The sequence below is a fragment of the Pongo pygmaeus genome, chromosome 18, assembly GCF_028885625.2.
Source record: "Pongo pygmaeus isolate AG05252 chromosome 18, NHGRI_mPonPyg2-v2.0_pri, whole genome shotgun sequence".
NCBI lineage: Eukaryota > Metazoa > Chordata > Mammalia > Primates > Hominidae > Pongo > Pongo pygmaeus.
In genome coordinates this window covers 71,856,479-71,878,728 of record NC_072391.2, presented here as the reverse complement: position 1 = coordinate 71,878,728, position 22,250 = coordinate 71,856,479, and the positions used below count along the sequence as shown (strand labels likewise).

The following is a 22,250-nucleotide window of genomic DNA, read 5'->3' as shown; positions in this document are numbered from 1 at the left end:
GCCCCAGAGTGAAGTGGGCACCTTCCCTGGGCACCCAGGCGGGCTTCCTTGTGGAGACACAGCATAGGCTAGATACAGAGCTCGGGTGTGAGGCCCTCCACGGCCCCAGACAGGCAAGAGGCAGCTTGGGACTGACTCTCGAGCACAAGTCCACCATGCGTACAGGTGGCAGTGCTTGCTGGTCTACCCAGGGACTAACTGAAATCAGGTCAATCAAATGACATCAAATGACAGACCCCTGTGCTGGGGCTGTGTTCCCACTACACCTGTAAACACGTCTTCCACGGTCTAGCTTCAGTTTCCACACCAGCTCTGTGCTTTTATTCTGTTTCCTGTAGATCCAGGTGTGAGATCTAGGCTGAAGTCCCTGCTTATAGCTTACCTAGACGTCTCTTCTTGTGGTTCAACTGAATTCAACGTATGAATCCTATGCCATTTTCGGCTGGGGACGGTGGTTCACACCTGTAATCCCAGCACTTTGGGAGGCCGAGGCAAGATCACCTGAAGCCAGGAGTTCAAGACCAGACTGGTCAACACGGTGAAACCCCATCTCTACTAAAAATACAAAAAAATTAGCCAGGCATGGTGGTGCCTGCCTGTAGTCCCAGCTACTCAGGAGGCTGAGGCAGGAAAATCACTTCAACTGGGGAAGCAGAGGTTGCAGTGAGCCGAGATCACGCCACTGCACTCCAGCCTGGGTGACAGAGTGAGACTCAATCTCAAAAAAGAAAAAGAAAAAGAAAAAGAATCCTATGCCATTTTTTACTTGCTTCACAAAATAAGGACAAAATGGATCAATAGATTAAAATTTGCCTGAACCACTGCTAGGCTGAGAGAGGGGTCCCCGGCCACATCCCTGTGCTATAGCTGGAAAAGATCACAGTTCAAGATCGCTCAGTCTGTGTAAAGTGCACAAGTGAATCACAGGATAGCAGTATCTGTCATGTGTAACATGCAAAAGTGGGACATAGAAAAACCAGGGGCACTGGCCAGGCACAGTGGCTCATGCTCATAAGCCCAGTACTTTGGGAGACTGAGGCGGGAGGATCACTTGAGCCCAGGAGTTCGAGACCAGCCTACACAACATAGTGATAGTTCGTCTCTAAAAAAAAAAAAACAAACAAACAAAAAAACAATTAGCTGGGCATGGTGGCGTGAGCCTGTAGTCCCAGCTACTCGGGAAGCTGAGGTGGGAGAATTGCTTGAGCTTAGGAGGTTGATGCTGCAGTGAGCCACAGCCATGCCACCGCACTCTCACTTGGGCAACAGAGCAAGTCCCTGTCTCAAAAAGAAAAAGAAAGGACCAGGGGATTCATTTGAGAGAGATGGTCGTAAGTTACAGATGTGTGTTATTATCTTTAGAGTAACAACTGCAAGGAAAATACCAAAAGCATAGCTAAAAAGTCAGTAGAGGAGATAGTATGGAATATTGTAAAATATTTCATACAAACAAGACAAAGGAAGAACAGAGGAGACAAACAGAAAATAGCAGCCAGGTGTGGTGGCGCCCACCTGTAGTCCTAGCTACTCGGAAGGCTGAGGCGGGAGGATTATTTGATCTCCAGAGGTCAAGGCTGTAATGAGCCAAGATTGGGCCACTGCACTCCCGCTTGGGTGACAGAGCAAGCCCTGTCTCAAAAAAAGAAGGAAAGAATGAGAAAAGAAAACCAGAGGAGACCTACTCCAACATTAAATGTAAATAGATTTAGTGCTTCAATTAAAAGGCAGAGATGGCCAGGTGTGGTGGCTCATGCCTGTAATCCCAGCACTTTGGGAGGCGGAGGTGGGTAGGATCACCTGAGGTCAGGAGTTCAAGACCATCCTGGCCAACATAGTGAAATCCCATCTCTACTAAAAATACAAAAACAAAAAATAGCCGGATGTGGTGGTGGGCTCCTGTAATCCCAGCTACTCAGGAGGCTGAGGCAGGGAGAATCGCTTGAACCCGGGAGACGGAGGTTGCGATGAGCCGAGATGGCACCATTGCCATCTCGGCCTAGGCAAAAAGAGTGAAACTCCTTCTCAAAAAAAAAAAGGCAGAGATTGTCTGACTAGATTAAAAAGGAAGACCCAACTATATTCTGTCTGCAAGAGATGCACCTTAAATGTAAAGACGTACACAGGTTGAAAGTAAAAGTATGGGAAAACATGGATCCTGCGCACAGCAAGCTTCAGGAAACCAGCGTGATTCTATTAATACCCAAGCGGACTTCAGGAGAAGGAGTATTTCCAGGGACCAAGATGGCTCTTTCCCAGTGGTAAAGGGGCCAACTCATCAAGGAGACATAACTGGGCAACCTTGGGCAGATTACTCAGCCTCGGTTTCCCCATCTGCAAAATGACAATAGTTAGAATACCCACCTAGTTAGGGGTATGGCGAGGATCAAGTGACTGAACCTGTGTCAGGTGTTTAGAACCATGCTTCACACATAACCAGGGCTCCACGGGGATTAGCTCTGAGTGCTACTGCAGCTGGGACAAAGCCTCGCATTCTCGCCGTGACCCTGGCCCAACTTCTTCTAAGGTGGGGCTCTGCAGACTGCCGCAAGATAAGGTGTAAACACAGGCCACCAGCTGGTTCCTCCAGTTCTTTTTCCTGGTGGTGTTTGTAGCGGTTGTGGTGGTGCAGGGTGTGTGTGTGTGTTTACAGACCTAGGGCAGAGGACTGGAGGGAATGAGACAGCACACTTCTAATGACCCCACTTGCTGCTAGACTCAAGGACTGAGGTCAAGGAGACTGGGGTCAGAAAGGGAGCAGCGACTAGGAGGAGTTTGGATGATTGCTTGATGTAGTTAGTGCCAGGGCGGGATAGCTCCAGGCTGACTTGGATCATCTTCCAGCCTGAGAAGCAGGAAGTGAACCCCCCAACCCCCACCCCTGCCACAGGAAGGCAGCCAGTACCTGGGACCTGCCAAAGTTCACATGGCAGAAGCCACAGCTTTCTTTGGGCCCTTCACCCTGGTCACGGGCACAGAGAGAAACCCAGCGGCCTTGCCTGCTTGCTCCCAGGACCCCCACACCCCTGCTCCCAGGCTGTGATGGGCGAGACTAGCTCCACCTCCAGAGGAGCTGGGGGCACGTGAGGGCCAGTTCCTGGAAGACCCGCTGTGGCTGCAGGCTTTGGTGGAGAGGCCTGTACAAGGATGAGATTGCAGCCAGGGCCACGGGAAGGCAGGTTTCTGGAATCACTGATGGCTGTTTCGTCCAGGCTTGCAAGCTCTTCCACATGCAGCCCTTGCTCCTCTCCCCTTCTCTCTCCCTGCCTTTGGTTCCCCTGCTTCCCACCTGCAGTGGCTGCCTGACTCCCTGTGCTGAAGATTGGCTGAGCATCCACCGCGACACCCTCATCCTCACTCCGATTGTGGGTGGCGGATTCGGGCCCACCAGCATCACAGATGAGGGCACTGAAGGGCCCCGGGAGGAAAAGATGCACGCCCAGGATCTCACAGCTGGTCAAAGGCACAGCCAGATTTTAATGCTGTTCCCCTGACTTCAGGTTCATTGTTCTTTACTGGATTCAGTCCAGATTAACCCAGCACTGGCTTGTCAGAAATCCTCAAGGGCTTCCAGCTGCCTGGAGCTGAAACCTGCAAACTTTTCTGAGCTTGCATCCCTATGAGTAAAACTTTCTGCACACACTCTCCATTGTGTGTCCATTTAAATTATTTCTAAAGTATTTGCATGTGTTAATGTACTCTCATAGTCTGTGCATTAGAAAACATTCAAATGCCGTGTAAAGGTGAGATAACGCCTGCGTAGTGGCACGCTCCTGTAGTCTGAGCTACTGAAGAGGCTGAGGCAGGAGGATCGCTTGAGCCCAGGAGTTCAAGTCCAGCCTGAGCAACACAGCAAGACCCACCTCTTAATAAAACTAAAAAAGAGGCCGGGCGTGGTGGCTCACGCCTGTAATCCCAGCACTTTGGGAGGCCGAGGTGGGTGGATCACGAGGGTCAGGAGATCGAGACTATCTTAGCCAACATGGTGAAACCCCGTCTATACTAAAATATAAAAAATTAGCTGGGCGAGGTGGCATGTGCCTGTAATCCCAGCCACTTGGGAGGTTGAAGCAGGGGAATCACTTGAACCCGGGAGGCAGAGGTTGTAGTGAGCTGAGACTGTACACTGCACTCCAGCCTGGTGACAGAGCAAGACTCTGTCTCAAAAAAAAAAAAAAATCAAGACCATCCTGGCCAGCATGATGCAACCCCGTCTCTACTAAAAATACAAAAATCAGCTGCGCGTGGTGATGCATGCCTGTAGTCCCAGCTACTCAGGAGGCTGAGGCAAGAGAATCACTTGAACCCGGGAGGCGGAGGTTGCAGTGAGCTGAGATCATGCCACTGCACTCCAGCCTGGCAACAGAACAAGACTGTCTTGAAAAAAAAAAAGGAAAAGGGAGATAAATATATTACAAACACAAATAAATAGAAATAATAGCAATACAAATAGGGTCATTAATATTTTCTCCCTGCCTCTGGGGATTAGCCTGTGAGTACCGATGGGGTACACGTACATCCTTGCCTTGGAGACGACAGGCCTGGAGAATAAGCAACTCCTGGATGTGGTACAGGGTGTTCTATCACCTAAGCCTTCAGCAACTTTCCTCCTGCTGCCCACAGAGCACTGTTAAGGTGCCAGAAAGGCCACAACCATATTCAACTTTACATCTGTGCCCACACTCCCCGTTATCCCTTCCTCTCTCCCCCTTGTCAAATCCTCCATGTTGATGAACTCCAAACCAAAACCCAGGTCCTCTGCAAAGCCCTCCTCGCCTACCGTGACCTGGGCATTTGTACCAGCCATTCTGCCTCTGGATCTCAGCCTGCTCTGTATCTCCACTAAACTATCCTTGCTTGGCATGCCACATCTCACTGAGCACTTAATGCAGGTACCGTTATTATTTTTTTATTTCTGAAGAGACAGAGTCTCGAACTATTGCCCAGGCTGGTCTCAAACTACTGGCCTCAAGCAATTATCTTGCCTCAGCCTCCCAAAATGCAGGGTTTACAGGCATGAGCTACTGCAACCAACAATTACTTCCATTTTATAGCTGGGGGAATCTGAGGCTCAGAGAGGTTAAGTAATTTTCCAAAAGTCACACAGTAAATGGCAAATGGATTTGTACCCAGGCCTGACTTCAGTCTAACTCTAAGCACTAAGCTACATGAAACAAGGTTGGCCTCTTTCATTCCTGTTGATTCTTCCCAGCACCTAGCATAGAAATAAATATATATATAAAATATTAAATAAATTGCTGAATAAATGATTGAATGAATTAATTACCCAGGCCAACACCAAGAAGCCTGGGGAAAAGAGCCCACTTCATTCCTGATACAAAATGTATTACCTCCTGTACCTCAAGAGTCCTGAGCAAGACTTTAAACTTCAGATGTGGCTGAATCTGGATGCTCGGATATCATCACTGGGATTCTGTCTCTCTAGCCCTCGGTTTGGCCATCTTCTGTGCTGGTGGCATCTTCAGGCAGGCTCTGCTAGTAAATCCAGGCTCATGCCCTGCTGATTTAGCACCTCCAACAGAAAAAGGGAGTGTCTGATGGCTCATCACAGCAGCTTAGGTCGCAAACCTTTACCGGATCCTATTGCTGTGGCCGGGGGCTGGGATGAGCAGCTTGGTCAGTTTTTGATCACTGAAGCAGGAGGGTGGGTAGCCCCACGCAGATCACAGGAGCTGAGGTAGGAGCGGGGGATTGGGATGCTGTAAAGAGGAAATGGGAGAATGAATACGGGAAGACGTGAATATCAAATGTCCACTTGGCTTCATCTCTTGCAGGACCTGGTGGACTGGCAAAAGCCTCTCCTGTGGCAGGTGGGCCACTTGGGAGAGAAGTACGATGAGTGGGTTCACCAGCCGGTGACCAGGCCCATCCGCCTCTTCCACTCAGACCTCATTGAGGGCCTCTCTAAGACTGTCTGGTGAGCTCTTCCCTGAGCCTGTGGCAGGCTGTCCCTCTCTTCTGACGGTGCCAATCAGATATGGAAAGGGAGGGGGCAATTAGGTCCCTCCCCAGAGCCCAGGTTTATGCTGTAAAGCTCTCAGGGAGGGAGGAACATGCCATGGGAATAATTCATCCCTATGCATGGTTTTGTCCACTGGATGGGTCACAACCCAACATGTAGCCAGAAACTACATTGAATGCCACCCCTGGTCTATTCCAGATGCTTATGAGGAGTTTCTTGCCCGCGATGCGCATGGGAACAATTTTGCCTGCAATTAGCTCCTCTGCCATAAGAGGTCAGCATCTGTCCAGTTGCATAGAGTCAGTAGCCCTGGGGACAGAGTTCTTTTCTGCCAATAACTCATCTCAGAGACGAGGCAGATGGACTCACAGCCTTTCTCCTCTTTTCTCTTCCCCACTCCCTGTACCAGTATCCCTTTGACCCCAGGTCTCCATAGGCACTCTGCATATGCTTTGGTGTCATCTTGTCCCCCATCCAGTTGAGTTATGTGTCTCTAAGAAAACTGGACCCTGCCGGGCATGGTGGCTCACGCCTGTAATCCCAGCACTTTGGGAGGCCAAGGTGGGTGGATCACCTGAGGTCAGGAGTTCGAGACCAGCCTGACAACATGGTGAAACCCCATCTCTACTAAAAATACAAAATTAGCTGGGTGTGGTGGCGCATGCCTGTAATCCCAGCTACTTGGGAGGCTGAGACAGGAGAATCATTTGAACCCAGGAGGCGGAGGTTGCAGTGAGCCGAAATCACACCATTGCACTCCAGCCTGGGCAACAAGAGCGAAACTCCGTCTCAAAAAAAAAAAAGAAAGCTGTACTCTGTCAAGCTCCTGTGCATGTATCTCTCTTACTCTGACGGCCTTCCTGCAGGTACAGTGTCCCCATCATCTGGGTGCCCCTGGTGCTGTACCTCAGCTGGTCCTACTACCGAACCTTTGCCCAGGGCAACGTCCGACTCTTCACGTCATTTACAACAGGTAATGCCAGTTTCTTTCCTGACTTGCCGTGAGGATCCTAGAGGGAGGAGACCTCAGTGCTTTCCCTTGCCCAGAGTTTCTGAGAGCACAGAACCCCAAACCACATCACAGGCATTTTTGGTGAAGCCTCTCTGTAGAAATAGTCTTCCAAAGAAGAATTTTGTCCAACTCCCATCTACCCTCCAAATGGATACCAAACCCAACAACACATCAGCAGAAACTAAATGGAATCATCGGGTGGCATAGCAATAAAAAAAGAGAGAGAGAGAGATTGAGTGCCTCTCATTGAGTGTCACACCAAAAGACACATGATCTGGGATTCTTTGCTAAGAAACTAAATGAAATCACTTCATCAGGTGACACAACTGAGAGCTAGACTCGGACTGGCCTATGAACTGAGCACAGATTAGCAGAGAACTTGGGAGAGAAAGATCTGGGAGTGTCCTAGAGTGTGTCCAAGGCAAAGGCTCAGGCAGCAGATCCCCAGACTGGGAGTAACAGCCCACTAACCTCTGTGGGACACTTGCCATGTGCGGGGCCACATACTCTCCTAGGACCGCCTCATTTACCCCTCCCAGCAGCCCCATAAGAAGGGTCCTGTCATTATCCCCTTTTAATGCTGAGGAAATGGAGCCTCAAAGATATCAAGGGAGTATCTGAAGGGCATGTGGCTAGGATGTGGATACCAGGTGCGCCCCAGCTTCTAGCTGGGGGACAGAGGATGAAAAGAGGGGCTGATATGGGGCAGTGTCTAAAGAGCCTATGAGACTGGGGTTTAGGATGATTGTGGGTTTAAGTACAGCCGCTGGGACAGCCAGCCCCGCAAGCGCCTTGCCTACCTTGGGCCTCCAGGTACATGCCACCTGCCCTGTGGTCTGTCTGTCCTGGCTCTGAGCTTCCTGAGCTGCCCTCACTCTGCCAGGGGCAGCTCTTTTCCCTGCACTCCACAAGTCAAGTGCCTGAATGGTTGAGATGAGAGGAGAGGGGCCATGGTCACAGCATCAGGGGCTTCATTTATCCACCTGACCCAGGATGAGTCAGGGGTGAGCGAGCTGCAGGAAGTTCCCCCAAATCCAGCCCAGAGCTGCTCCCGGTCACCGAGGGTTACTGCGGGCATCCCTCAAGCCATGGTTGCCCTGTTCTGCCCACGCTGAATAGCTCAGGCACAGCACGGGGGTTGTTGCTCAGAAGGCCTGCTCGCTGAATCACCCACTGTCTGCCCGGCACTCCCCTAACAATTGCAAACAGTGGCAGGGCCGCCAGGGCTGGCAGCCGGAGGGGGAAGGGGATGCTGAAGCTTTGGCCCAGGTCCCTCTGCCGGATTCCTCCAGAGATGCCACTCAGTACCAGCTCCGGCCGGATGGGCAGACAGGGGTGATGCTGGGGTGAGGGGGCGGGCAGAGGCTTGACCTATAGGAGAGGACTTTCCTGCATGGCAGGGAGGATGATTTGAGGGCTCTATCAGCCACATGGCCTCGGCAGAGAGCTAAAATGTGCCTGTCTTATAAAGGTCCAGTGTAGAGGGTTAGTAAGCCTGTGACCACGATGCCAGTGATGGGGGCATGAAAGATACGTCTCCACGTGCCTCCCTCAGCCCCCAGCTTGTCATGCAAGGCACAAGCCACAGGCAGAGAAAATAAGAGCCCACAAAGCAAGGCAAGGGGAGACTCGGCGGGGTCCCAGTGCAGCTGCTGGACAAAGGACGCACTGGAATCAATACAGAAGAGTCAGGGTGCCAAGAAGCAGTGGAAGCTGAACGCAGACACCAGATCAAGGCTGACATTCCTGGATGCGCACATGAAAATGCTTTCAAAAGCTGAGGGGACGGGGGAAAGGGGGCGGCGCTGCATACTCAGGATGGCTCCAGAGCAGCTTCTGAGAGCATGTTAGAGCGAGCAGCATCCTGGAGAGGAGGGGAGGCAGGCTTCCGGTGGGGTGGTGTGCAGGGCCCGGCAGAGGCCAGGACCTTAGTCTGCACCAGAGAGTGCTCCCGTATGTCCAGTCCTTTCCTTACCAATAAGAGAGCTAAGGCTAGGCACAGTGGCTTACGCCTGTAATCCCAGCACTTTGGGAGGCCGAGGCGGGTGGATCACCTGAGGTCAGGAGTTTGAGACCAGCCTGGCCAACATGATGAAACCCAGTCTCTACTAAAAATATAAAAATTAGCCAGGCATGGTGGTGTGTGCCTGTAATCTCAGCTACCTGGAAGGCTGAGGCAGGAGAATCATTTGAACCCAGGAGGCAGAAGCTGCAGTGAGCCAGGATCATGCCACTGCACTCTAGCCTGGGTGACAGAGTGAGATACTATCTCAAAAATATATATATATATATAATATTATTATTATTATATAATACAACATATATACTCATCATATAATCAGATACTCTGTTACCTCCATCCTAACTACACCCCTCCAAGATGGGTACGGTGTTTCCCTGAGAAAACTGTAACACCTAGGTGGTGCTGAGCCAGGATTTGAATCCAGGTCTGCAAATCCAATGCCTGTGCTCTCTGCACTTTACCAGAGTGACCTGAAGGACCCCAGAGGTATCGGGGCTTCTCTGGAAGCAGAGTCTCTCACCAACCAGACCAGCCCAGCTAAGACTCCATGGAAGAGGGGTCACTTGAACCTGACTCCTTTGGTAATGTGTGGATGTCAGTAACCACAGCCTCCCAGGAGGGAAACCCAAGAGGAGGTGGGTGGGAAGAAGGAAGAAGATAGTTGGCCTCATTTGGAAGGTGTTCAAGGTGGGGACTGTGGACAACCACATGGAGCTGTCCAGTAGGGAGTAGCCACCCAGGGTGGAGTTGGTGTAGAGCTTTGGTCGTCAGCACGTGGGAGAGGAAGGGATTGAGCTGAGAGGCAGAGGGTCCAGGTTTGGACCCTGGGGACAGAGGGAGAGTTTCTAAGATGGAGCCTGAGCAGGGAGATCCAGAGAAGAGGAGAAAAGCCAAGTGTGGCAACAGGCAGAAGGTGGAGCTATGGATTCCAACGTTATGGCTCCCAGATCCTTTGAGAATTTGAGAAACTGTGGACACAGTACAGAGAAAAAATGCCTATAGGTGTACAATTTGATATATTAGCAAGTTCACAGACACTCTGCAATCCAACTTAGTACCCTCGGATATTCATAAGCCTCAGGTTAAATGCCTAGGCAGCTGCAGATTGAAGAAGAGAGTAGTGCTAATGTCATATGCCACAGCCAGGTTAGAGGTGGACTAAAAAATTTGCTTAGATTTGGCAAGAAAGACATCATGAATAGCCTTTGAAGTTCTGGCGGTTTGGGGCAGAAGACAGATTTTTTTTTTTTTTTTTTTTTTTTTGAGATGGAGTTTCACTCTTATTGCCCATGCTGGAGTGTAATGGTACGATCTTGGCTCACCAGAACCTCTGCCTCTCGGGTTCAAGTGATTCTCCTGCCTCAGCCTCCCAGGTAGCTGGGATTACAGGCATGCACCACCATGCCCGGCTAATTTTTGTATTTTTAGAGACAGAGTTTCTCCATGTTGGTCAGGCTGGTCTTGAACTCCCGACCTCAGCTGATCCGCCCACCTTGGCCTCCCAAAGTGCTGCAATTACAGGCATGAGCCACTGCACCTGGCCCAGAAGACAGATTTTTAAGGACTTGACAAGCCAGTAGGAAGTGGCAAAGTGGAGCCATGAGTCCAACCTACGTTTTTTTTCTTTTTTTCTTTTTAAGACAGGGTCTTGCTCTGTCATCCAGGCTGGAGTGCAATGGTGCAATCATAGCTTACTGCAGGCTTGAACTACTGGGCTCAAGTGATCCCCCTGCCTCAGCCTCCTCAGTAGCTGGGACTACAGGCATGAGCCACCATGCCCAGCTAATTTTTTTACTTTTTGTTGAGGCGGGGTCTCACTGTGTTGCCCAGGCTGGCCTCAAACTCCTGGGCTCAAACGATCTTCCCACCTCAGCCTCTCAAAGTGCTGGGATTACAGGCATGAGCCCCCCATGTTCAGCCTAGCCTGGCTTTTTAGGAGCCTTGATGATGAAGGGGCTGAGTCCATGATGGGAAAGTCTTGCTCGGAAAGATGAGCAGAAGAGCCGGGAGAAAAGGAGAGACTGAAGGAGCCCAGAGGAGTCCCTTGGGAGGGAGGGTGGGACGAGGCGGCTGAGGGCTTTGCACTGCCAAGCAAGGGGAGCCTGGCAAGTCACGGACTTTGGGCCTCCACGTCCTCAATCATGCAGGCAATGCAGGGCTTCCCTTGTAAGGCTGTGGTGAGATGAAATAGGAAGTAATCCATGCAAGGCCCTTGGGTGGTGCCTGGCACACAGGAATCAGTCAGGACACATCTGCTGTTACTGTTGCTCTGATCATCCAGCACCCGCGTGCCGGTGCACACCTCTTCCCTGAGAAGCAAGGAGGATGCGCCTGGGTACCGGCAGAATGCGGTGTGCTTGGAAGTTGGGGGAAGTATGTGGAGGGGATAGTTCCTCCCCAACCCCAGGGCCTCTCTTCTCTGTGAAGTAGGAGGCTGCGTGGAAGGAGCGGCGGTAAAGGGGAGTAGAGAATGTCCAAGGGCAGTGGGGAGGGAGCTGAACTTGAAGATGCACAGGGATCATCCATCAGGCTGTGTCTAGGGTCTTGCAGAGGTTAAAGGTGCCAGACCCACAGCTGTGTGAGTCTCCATGCTCAGCAGCTTGGGTATGGGGTACAAAGGCAGGTTCCTGCGCTGACCCAGGGGTGAGGGTTCATGGGCGCAGGTGAGGGAGATGGAGTAAGGGTTAAAAGAGAATGGCTAGGCCAAGCATGGTGGCTCACGCCTGTAATCCCAGCCCTTTGGGAGGCCAAGGTGGGTGGATCACTTGAGGTCAGGAGCTCGAGACCAGCCTGACCAACATGTTGAAACTCCGTCTCTACTAAAAATACAAAAATTAGTTGGGCATGGTGGCGCACGCCTATAATCCCAGCTACCCGGGAGGCTGAGGCAGGAGAATCACTTGAACCTGGGAGGTGGAGGCTGCAGTGAGCCGAGATCGTGCCATTGCACTCCAGCCTGGGTGACAAGAGCGAAACTGCCTCACAAAAAAAAGAGAAAGAGAATGGCTAGCTTTGGAAAACAGTCTGGCTGTTCCTCAAACACTCCTGGTCTTGTACCCAAGAGAAAGGACAACATCTTTTCACACCGAAACCTCTACACGAATGTGCATAGCAGCACTATTCACAATAGCCAAGAGCTACAAACAGCCCAGGTGTCCCTCAACTGATGGATGGATGAATAAAGTTTGAATATCATTCAACCTTAAAAAGGAATGGAGCTCTAATACATGCTACAACATGGGTGAACGTTGAACATATTTGGTAAGAGAAGCCGGTCATAAAAGACCATATGTCATATGATTCAATTGATGTGAAATGTCCAGAATAGGCAAATCCAACAAAGAGGAAGTAGACCTGTAGCTTCCTAGGGTTGGGAGGGTCTGAGAAGAAATGGGGAGTGGCTGCTAATGGGTACAGGGGCTTGGCGGGAAGTGATAAAAATGTTGTAAAATTGACTGGGGTGATGGTTTAACAACTCTGTGAATATACTAAAAATCACTGAATTATATATTTTATTTGGATGAATTATATGGATGTGAATTAGATTTCAATAAAGCCGTTAAGAAGAGAGAAGATATGGCCAAAGCTATGGTTTGTAGAGAAAAGAAACAAAGCTAAGAGGATGAGGATGGGCCGGGCATGGTGGCTCATGTCTGTAATCCCAGCAATTTGGGAGGCTGAGGAGGGCAGATCACTTGAGGTCAGGAGTTCAAGACCAGCCTGGATAATATGGTGAAACCCCATCTCTACTAAAAATATAAAAATTAGCCAGGTGTGGTGGCACACACCTGTAATCCCAGCTACTCAGGAGGCTGAGGCAGGAGAATCACTTGAACCCAGGAGGTGGAGGTTGCAGTGAGCTGAGATCACACCACTGCACTCCAGCCTAGGCAACAGAGCAAGACCCTATCTCAAAAAAAAAAAAAAAAAAAAAGGGTGAGGATGAATATGGAGCAAACAGGAACGAGAGCTGAAATCTCCATGAGGTCAAAGAATGAATGAGGTGGAGGAAAGAGCTGAAAGCTGCTAGGTCTGCAGGCTGTCTCCGGAGGGTGGTGGGAAGCATGTGCTTGAAGATGGTGCCCTGTCTCCAGTCTTCTCCTCTCCACCTAGGCTGATCATCTTCAGTGTTTTCACATCTTCCTCCTGTGCTATGATTTCAGGTCTTGTCTGTTGAGATCTCGGTGCTTGTTTTTTCTTGTCTTTCCTGCCCCGTGGTCCCTGGTGGTTGACACTTCCCATCATTAACACCCTGGAGGCTGGGCACAGTGGCTCCCTTCTGTTATCTCAGCACTTTGGGAGGCCAAGGCGAGAGAATTGCTTGAGTCCAGGAGTTTGAGGCCAGCCTGGGCAACATAGCAAGATCTCATCTCTACAAAAAAAATAAAAATAAAAAATAAATTAAAAATTAGCTGGGTGCGGTGGCATGCGCCCGTGGTCCCAGCTACTTGAGAAGCTGAGGTGGAAGGATCGCTTGAACCAGGAATGGGAGGCTGCAGTAAGATGTAATCACACCACTGCACTCCAGCACTCCAGCATTCCCATCTTCCAACCTGGGTGACACAGAGATACCTTGTCTCAAGATAATAATAACAACGCCCTGGCTCAGGAGTGTCGCCTTCTCGTCTCCAATGTCCTTGGGGCAAGGTCACCCTTCCAGGTAAAGGCCCAGCCCCAGCCACAGCCACTCCTCCAACAGCCTCTGTAAGGAGGATGTCAGGCCTCCAGCCAGTGGCCCATCACTCCTGTAAAGGACTTCCCAGACCCAGACCAGAGCCCTGCAGCCTCCTTCCCATTTTCACTCAAGGACCCCAGCAGTATGGCCTGGCCCTGTAGCTGTCCAACAGAGGGCAGCAGCTCCCGAGCTGATGGGGATGGTGAGGCGGGGGCACCTGGAGCTACCAGGCTGCTGTGCACCGGTCCTCACCTCGCTCTCCCTGCCACCCTGCAGAGTACACGGTGGCAGTGCCCAAGTCCATGTTCCCCGGGCTCTTCATGCTGGGGACATTCCTCTGGAGCCTCATCGAGTACCTCATCCACCGCTTCCTGTTCCACATGAAGCCCCCCAGTGACAGCTATTACCTCATCATGCTGCACTTCGTCATGCACGGCCAGCATCACAAGGTGAGCAGGGCAGGGTCCCAGCCCGGACCTTGCATGTGCAGCCCGAGAGGGCCCGGCAGCCAGTGGCAGCTTCAGGTGCTGCGGAGCCTCCTGGGAGTCTGGCTGTGGGTTGGGAGGGACAGGACATTTGATGTGACTCACAGGGGCAACTGGGTTGGGCATCCAAACCTGAGCCAGGCGGGGACAGCATGGGTGTGCAGCATCATGCTGACCCCAGGCCCTCTGCACCCTTGTTTATGCATCACCTTTAATCCTTGAAACAACTCATTCATTCGTTCATTCAGCAAATGCCCAGTGAGTGCCTCCTGTGTGCGAGACACTGTTCTAGACATCACTGAACAAAACAACAAAAAGCCTTGCTCTCCTGGAGCTTGTCCTGAAAACAGTCCCATGGTTCTCCCCGTTCCACAGAGCAGGAGACCGAGGCCTAGGAGAACTAAGGAACTTGCCCCAGGTCATACTTGGCACAGCCAGGATGTTGTACCCCATTCTGGGGATTCCAGAGTCTGCGCTGTCAATCACCCTTCCCCTGAGGCCCTTCGAGGACTCCACGACAGTCCCAGAAGCTGGCCCTAGAAGATAGGTCTGCCCAAAGGAAGCTACCTCCCCTATACCCTCTACTGCCTCTCTGTCCCTGCATTGTGCTGTCCTTGGCCCGTCCCAGGCTGTTCCCCAGCCGGTCTCCACACTCTGTTCTCTGCTGGGTGTAAATTAGAGAAAATATGGCAGATATGATACTTTCAGGACACCAGTTTAGACCCTGATGTTGCTGATACTGAACGTGGGTTTCACCTTGGTTTCCCAGCAGCAACTTAATCCAGTTCATCTCAATGAGCCGATTCAGGGTTTGATCGGCCGCCTGGGAGAGTCCTCAGGTTGGTTGGCTGTGGTCCTCCCAGCGGCTCTCCCCAGAGTTGATCTGCATCCTAGGGGGCTTTCCTAGGGGCCAGTATCGGGGTGGGTGCCCAGTCCTGGGCCAACCTGTCTCTCAGGTATGCTCTCAGAGGTAGCGCAGCCCAGGCCTGGCCTGTGTCCTCCAGCCTTACCTGGCCTCTGCTCTCCAGAGCTCACTGCATCTGCTGCTGTGTCGCTTGCCCTGTTTGTGAAGCCTTTTCAGATCCACTGCCCTGTCAGCTATCTTTCCCATCCACAGGGGACACCAGAACCTTCTGGGGACCTGCTCAGGCCATTCTGGGGCCCCAGGGGCTGTCTCAGGCTCCCTCTTCTGAGACACTTCCACCCCAGTCTGTCCAGTCCCCTGCTGCCACACCATGAGGACCCGAGGAGATTGTATGGCCTGTAGCCACGTGGGCTCCAATCAGGAACGTGTTCTCAGATCCCCAAACCTATCCATCTAAGGATCCTGATCCAGCTGTGACCTGGAGCTGGCCCATACCAGCTCACAAGAGCACCCATGCACATCCTTTCCTGTTTCTGTTCCAGTGACGCCACCTCGGCGCTTGAAAGCGCCAGGGCAGGAGTTTTTACACTGCAGGAATTAGCAAACGCTACCAATCAGGGCTCTCCCTCCCTCCCTTTATTTCCCCCTCCCTCATTCTCCAGCTCTCTCCCTTCCTCCTTTTCCTGAGAGCTGCTTTTCCAGCACACCACTGGTCCTGTTGTTCCTGGTCTGAAGGGAGGGAGGCCCACGCCAGCATCTCACTCTGTCACTGTCACCTGCTTTCTCTCTCTCTCCTCCAGCCCAGAGAGGCTGCAGGATTCTCTTCTCAGAATCCTCACCAAGCCATAGCTAAGATCTCACCTCTATGCCAGGCCCTCGGCTTCTGAAGCTCAAGGGCCATGGTGAAGCGGTATTCTCTGGTTCACTGTGGCGACACCCCCTTGGAACAAAAAAGGCCTTCTGTTTGGACATGGGGGTGGGGAGGACACCTCTAGTGACACTTCCAGGTCATCCCACCACAGAGGCTGCATTAACCTCAGCCGCCCTCAGTGCCTTGCTCTCCCAGACAACATCAGGCCTCAGTCTAGGTGCCCTGTCTCCAGAATGCCCCTCTAGCCAGGGGCACGGCATTTAGGGATGGGATACCTGTCTAGCACCTGACAAATTCCAGAGTCACAGTGGCCTCTAGAGCATGAGATGGGCTCTGAGCCGCCGGCACACCCCGCCCAACCTGCCCATCCCGCCCATCCCATGTTCCTCTGCAATCTGCCAGGTCCCAAATGGGGACACAATGGCTCACAAATGGGGAGGAAGACAATCTCTCCAGGTCTTCCAGACGGGGTGGCCCGCCCTCCCCAAAGCCACCAAAGGTGCCAAGCCTATGCAGTGGAATGTCTGGGCCGCTCTGCCCCTGTCCTCTGCAGGGAGCGGCCGGGGCTTGGCCAGCTGCTGGGGCTGCTTGGCTGCCTCCTGATGCCCAAGCCTCTCCATCTGCAGGCACCCTTCGACGGCTCCCGCCTGGTCTTCCCCCCTGTGCCAGCCTCCCTGGTGATCGGCGTCTTCTACTTGTGCATGCAGCTCATCCTGCCCGAGGCGGTGGGGGGCACTGTGTTTGCGGGGGGCCTCCTGGGCTACGTCCTCTACGACATGACCCATTACTACCTGCACTTCGGCTCGCCGCACAAGGGCTCCTACCTGTACAAACTGAAGGCCCACCACGTCAAGCACCACTTTGCACATCAGAAGTCAGGTGAGGATGGGCCTGGGCTTCCCAGCCCCCTATATGTGTTCATTGATTTATTTGCCAACTACCATCGAGCTCCTGGGAACGGCGAGGCAGTGTTCCGTGTACTGTACTGGGCATATACAGACGGTTCCCTCTACTCTCTTCCCGGGTGCAGACAGCTGTGCAGAGACAGGCAAGGACATCAATAAATGGCAAAGATTTCAAAGTGTGATAAATGCCAGAAAGAAAATAAAGGGGCCGGGCGTGGTGGCTTACACCTGTAATCCCAGCCAAGGGGATTGGGAAGCCAAGGCAGGTGGATCACTTGAGGTCAGGAGTTTGGGACCAGCCTGGCCAACATAGTGAAAGTTGTCTCCACTAGAAATACAAAAATTAGCGGGGTGTGGTGGTGCCCACCTGTAATCTCAGCTACTTGGGAGGCTGAGGCATGAGAATAGCTTGAATCCAGGAGGCAGAAGCTACAGTGAGCTAAGATTGCACCACTGCACTCCAGCCTGGGCGACAGAGCAAGGCTCTGTCTTAAAAAAAAAAAAGAAGAAGAAAATAAAGCAAGGTGATGGAATATCACACAGGTGGAGGAGGGTACAGCGATTTCCATTGAAATATTATGTGGGCCACATATGTGATTTTAAATTTTCTAGTGGCCACACTAAGACATGAAAATAAACAGATGAAAAGAATTTTAATAACATTTACTTAACCTAATATAAGCAAATTATTATTTCAACATGTAATCAACATTAAAAAATCATTAGTGGCTGGGCGCAGTGGCTCAGGCCTATAATCCCAGCACTATAGGAGGTGGAGGCAGGGGATTGCTTGAAGCCAGGAGTTCCAGACCAGTCTGGGAAACATAGCAAGACCTTGTCTCTACATAAAAAAATTTTAATTTTCCATGTGTGGTGATGTGCACCTGTAATCTCAGCTACCTAGAAGGCTGAGGCAAGAGGATCATTTGAGCCCAGGAGTTTGAGGCAGCAATGAGCTATGATCATGCCACTGTACCCCAGCCTGGGTGACAGAGCAAGACCCTTTTTGTAAAGTCTCTTTAAAAAAAAAAATAATTAGCAACTCTTATACTAAGTCTTCGAAATCTAAGGTGTATTTTGCGCTTACAGCACATCTCAATTCAGATACTAAAGTTTCATTAGAAATAGTAGATCCATATCTAGATTTTATAAAATTTGCAAACAGTAGTTCACATAGGTAAGTTGCTCCAAACATACTTTAAAATTTTCCAGTAACACACTTTAGGAGACCGAGACAGGCAGATCACCTGAGGTCAGGAGTTCAAGACCAGCCTGGCCAACATGTTGAAACCCCCTCTCTACTAAAAACACAAAAAATTAGCTGGATGTGGTGGTGCGCGCCTGTAATCCCAGCTACTCAGGAGGCTGGGGAAGGAGAATCTCTTGGACCCAGGAGGCGGAGGTTGCAGTGAGCCAAGATCACACCAGTGCACTCCAGCCTGAGCAACAAGAGCGAAACTCCATCTCAAAAAAAAAAAAAAAAAATTCCAGGAACTGAATCAAGCATCAGTTTTTACATTGACATGTTAATTCATCAGAATTAAATGAAGTTAGAAATTCAGTTTCTCTGGAGCTCTAGCCACATTTCTAGTGCTCAGTAGCCATGTGTGGCTAGGGGCTAGTTGGACAGCAAAGAGATTAAATGGTCCAGGTGTCATTGCAGAGGTGCCATTAGAGCTAAGACCCTAATGAAGAGAAACCAGCATCTGGCATCCCAGGAGCGACTGGTGCAAAGCCCTGAGGCAGGAATGAACTTGGCCCCCAAGGAAGGGGAAGGAGATGGAGGTGGGGGGTGGGAGGGGGCCACGTATCCTAGAAACAAAGGCCAGATAAGGAATTAGGGTTTATTCCAGCTTCATGCTGGGGACAATAAAAGACACAGGTTCCCCACCCTTGACTTCTGCCAGGATGGCCTCGGGAGTTGGGAAGGCCAAGGGGACAGATATTGACATTGTCTCCACCTCTTATCCCTCCCCTGGCACCCTTCCCAAGCCAGCGCACGCCTGCTCCTTCAATGCCTCATCTTCTCCCCATTTGTCTCCCTCTCTAGGATTTGGTATCAGCACTAAATTGTGGGATTACTGTTTCCACACCCTCACTCCAGAGAAACCCCACCTGAAGACGCAGTGACAACTGCCACCCCCTCCGTCCTGCCCTCAGCCCAGCCCTGGCCCCTTCCCGACCCCCACCCGCCATCCAGACCCCATTAAGAAGGTTGGCTTGGCCAGGCAGGATGGGCTCTGTCTGGCCCTGCGCCTAGTGGAAGGTGCTGAGGGGGCCCTGAGGCAGGACCGCCCTCCTGACCCCTAGTAGGAGGCTCACATCCACTTGGTGGCCAGGTGGCCCTTGGTGACCCGCTTCTTCCTGGAGCGTCCCTGCCTAGAGCTCAGCCCACAAGACTGCTTCAGGACCTGGCCACAGGTAGCAGCTGCAAGGGGAAATGAAGAAAACTGACCCCTCGTGGCCACCTGTGTCACTCTTGTGCCTTAGCATCGTGGGCTGCCTAGGAGCTGCCTGCACGGCACAGCTCCGCGTTCACAGTCAGAAGTGGGTCTGTGGGACCTGTGGTCCCTGTCCTCCCTGCTGTCCCTTCTGGGGAGGCTTTGGTGGCTCTGAGGTGGACAAAGAGCTCTCGCAAGAAGAGACAGCATGATGCCTTCCACAGTCCACTCCAGACCCTGGGGCAGCCCCTCTGGCCCTGTCAGCTGTCTGTGTCATTGGGCCCAGGGTGGCTGGCAGGAGTCCCAGCTGCTTGCTTTAGGACCTGGCATCTTCTCTCGCCATCCCTCCCCTGCCTCCAGAATCACAGCCCTTCTCCCCAAGGGAGGCTGAAGAGGCTTCTCCACCGGTGGCAGCCCCACCCCGTCCCCGGCCATTCTTGGCCTCTACCCCACTCAGCCCCCTACTCGGGCCCTCCCAGAAGGAGCCACCTCTCAGTGCCTCACCTCCTCCTGCCTCCCAGCCTCCGCAGATGAGGTTCCTGCCCCTTCCTCCTCGTAACCAAAACCCTCACTGCTCCCAGGACGGTCTTATTTATAAACCAGACACATGTTCTTAGTCTGGTCCCAGACCAAGGAGCTGGTCAGACGGCCCTTTCTAATCCTACATGTTGAGCTTATGTAAAAAATGTTGTTTCCTCCTGTTTTTGGTTCTTTTCTTACCCACAAACCATTACTACTTGAAACTTAAAAAACTCGCCTAGTGTAAAGGCTAAAGAGAAGCAGTTTGACGGACCTTGTGATTTGTACTGTTTGCTGCGGAGCTATTTAAAGATTTTGGAATAAATATACAAAACTACGGTTGTGAAATAAAAACTTAAATTGTATATTTTGAAAAATAAAACACTGAAAAGAAACCAACAAAAATGAGTTGTTTATCACACTCCCTCGTGGTTGGGAAGGGGCAGTGGTGTGGGGAGGGGTGGAGGGGTGGGGGATCGGTCCCCAGGGAGGGAGATTTTAGCCCTGACCAGGCTGGGTAGAATTGCTGGGGCATGGTGATGGTTAAAAGCTGACCAGCTCTCAGCTGGGTGGGATGGTGCATGCCTGTAATCCCAACATTTTGGGAGGCCAAGATGGGAGGATCACTTGAGGCCAGGTGTTCAAGACGAACCCACCCAAAATAGCAAAACTCCATCTCTGAAAATAAAAGAAAACAAGACAAAAGAAAACAAAACAAAACAAAAGGAGAAAGCTGACTGACTCTTATTCTCTCACTCGGCTTTATTCTGTTTCTAAATTCTCTGCAGACAGCATCTCCTCTTATTGCCTGCACCTGGGATGCATTGTACCCACAAACTACTTTGATCCGCCACTGGGGAGGGATCTCTTCTGGAGTTTATCTAACCCAAACTGAGCTTCCGGTTGACTTTCCTAAAACAGAGGGAGAAAGGCTCCAGCAACAAACGCGCATAGTGGGAACTAGAACCTCAAGCAGCTCAGTCTCGGTGAAACTGTTGCTTGTCTTTCTCTGCTGCCCTATCAGAACCACCTAGGAAGCTGCCAAAGTGCAGCTCCAGGGCCTCGCACTCAGGGCCAAGGGGGTTGGTCCTGGACTCACCTGTCTGAGGACACGGAAGCGGAAGCAAGCTGATGTTGGGGAGCCTCAGGGAGGGAGCCCCGAACTCTGCTATGTCTCCCTGCTCTGGCACTCATAGGGGCAGCTTTATGCCTGCAGCTCCCAGCCTGAAGATAAGCAGGGCCTGTCGGAGCCACCCATCACTCGAGTCCCTGAAGCCTGCCACCGGAACCCAGCCTGTCCAAGCAGCAGAACTCATAACCTTCATATACTGATGGAGCTGAGCAGCTCATCCTAGACCATCACACCCAGGGGGAGGGACGCAGAGGAGGAACACAGGAGGAACTCTGCAAGTGTAAACACACATGGCCACAGCAAGAGAAAAAGCCTAAGGTGAGCAAGATTTAGCAAAAAAAAAAAAAAAAAAGAAAGAAAATTTTCTTTAAGAAGAGTGAAACAGGCCGGGCACAGTGGCTCACACCTGTAATCCTAGCATTCGGGAGGCCGAGGCAGGCGGATCACTTGAGGTCAGCAGTTCAAGACCAGCCTGCCCAACATGGTGAAACCCCATCTCTACTAAAAATACAAAAATTAGCTGGGCATGGTGGCATGCACCTGTAATCCCAGCTACTCAGGAGGCTGAGGCAGGAGAATTGCTTGAACCTGGGAGGTACAGGTTGCAGTGAGCTGAGATTGTGACACTGCACTCCAGCCTGGGCGACAGAGCAAGACTCCATCTCAAAACAAAACAAAACAAAACGAACAAACAAAAAAACAATGAAACAGACTGGACATGGAGGCTTATGCCTATAATCCCAACACTTTAGGAGGCCGAGGCAGGCAGATCGCTTTAGCTCAGGAATTTGAGACCAGCCTGGGCAACATAGTGAGACCCCATCTCTACAAAAAATAAAGAAAATTACCTGAGTGTGGTGGTGCACACGTGTAGTCCCAGCTACTTGGGAGGCTGAGGTGGGAGGATCACTTGAGCCCAGGAGGTTGCGGCTGCAGTGAGCTGTGATCACACCACTGCATTCCAGCCTGGGCAACAGAGTGAGACCCTGTCTCAAAAAAAAAAAGAAGTAAAACAAAACTAATAAGAAAGGCCAAAAAATAAGTGAGTTTATAGCATGGTAATGAGAAGATTTAGAAAAAAAGTGACAACACGAAACCAAGCCCACCTATTAATGAAAAGTCCAATTGGTGAAAATCTGACAGATTCTCCCAGAGCTCCCCATGGCACCACTATAACTGTCCAGTGGGGTTGGGAGTATCCACAAGGCCTTTTGGAGAGAGAGCAAGTCCCACCTCACAGGAACTTGAGAGTGCAGAGGTAATTGCCTGCATTTTCTTTCTTTTTTTTTTTTTTCAGACAGAGTCTCACTATGTCGCCCAGGCTGGAGTGCAGTGGCGCGAT

General features: G+C 51.4%; 1 protein-coding gene across 2 annotated transcripts in view; it reads left to right on the top strand.

Annotated features, from left to right (window-relative positions):
* Window positions 1–20,167, top strand: part of FA2H (fatty acid 2-hydroxylase) — a 63,081-nt gene extending 42,914 nt beyond the window's left edge. Inside the window, exons 3-7 of one of the 2 annotated variants that reach the window (XM_054452774.2) lie at window positions 5,793–5,935; window positions 6,847–6,953; window positions 13,967–14,139; window positions 16,538–16,790; window positions 18,867–20,167. In XM_054452774.2, coding sequence (XP_054308749.2) covers window positions 5,793–5,935; window positions 6,847–6,953; window positions 13,967–14,139; window positions 16,538–16,790; window positions 18,867–18,946 — 756 coding nt within the window. In that variant the 3' untranslated portion in view covers window positions 18,947–20,167. The remainder of the gene's footprint in view (window positions 1–5,792; window positions 5,936–6,846; window positions 6,954–13,966; window positions 14,140–16,537; window positions 16,791–18,866) is intronic. The other variant, XM_054452775.2, reaches the window with a different exon arrangement.
* The last annotated feature ends 2,083 nt before the right edge of the window (window positions 20,168–22,250 follow it).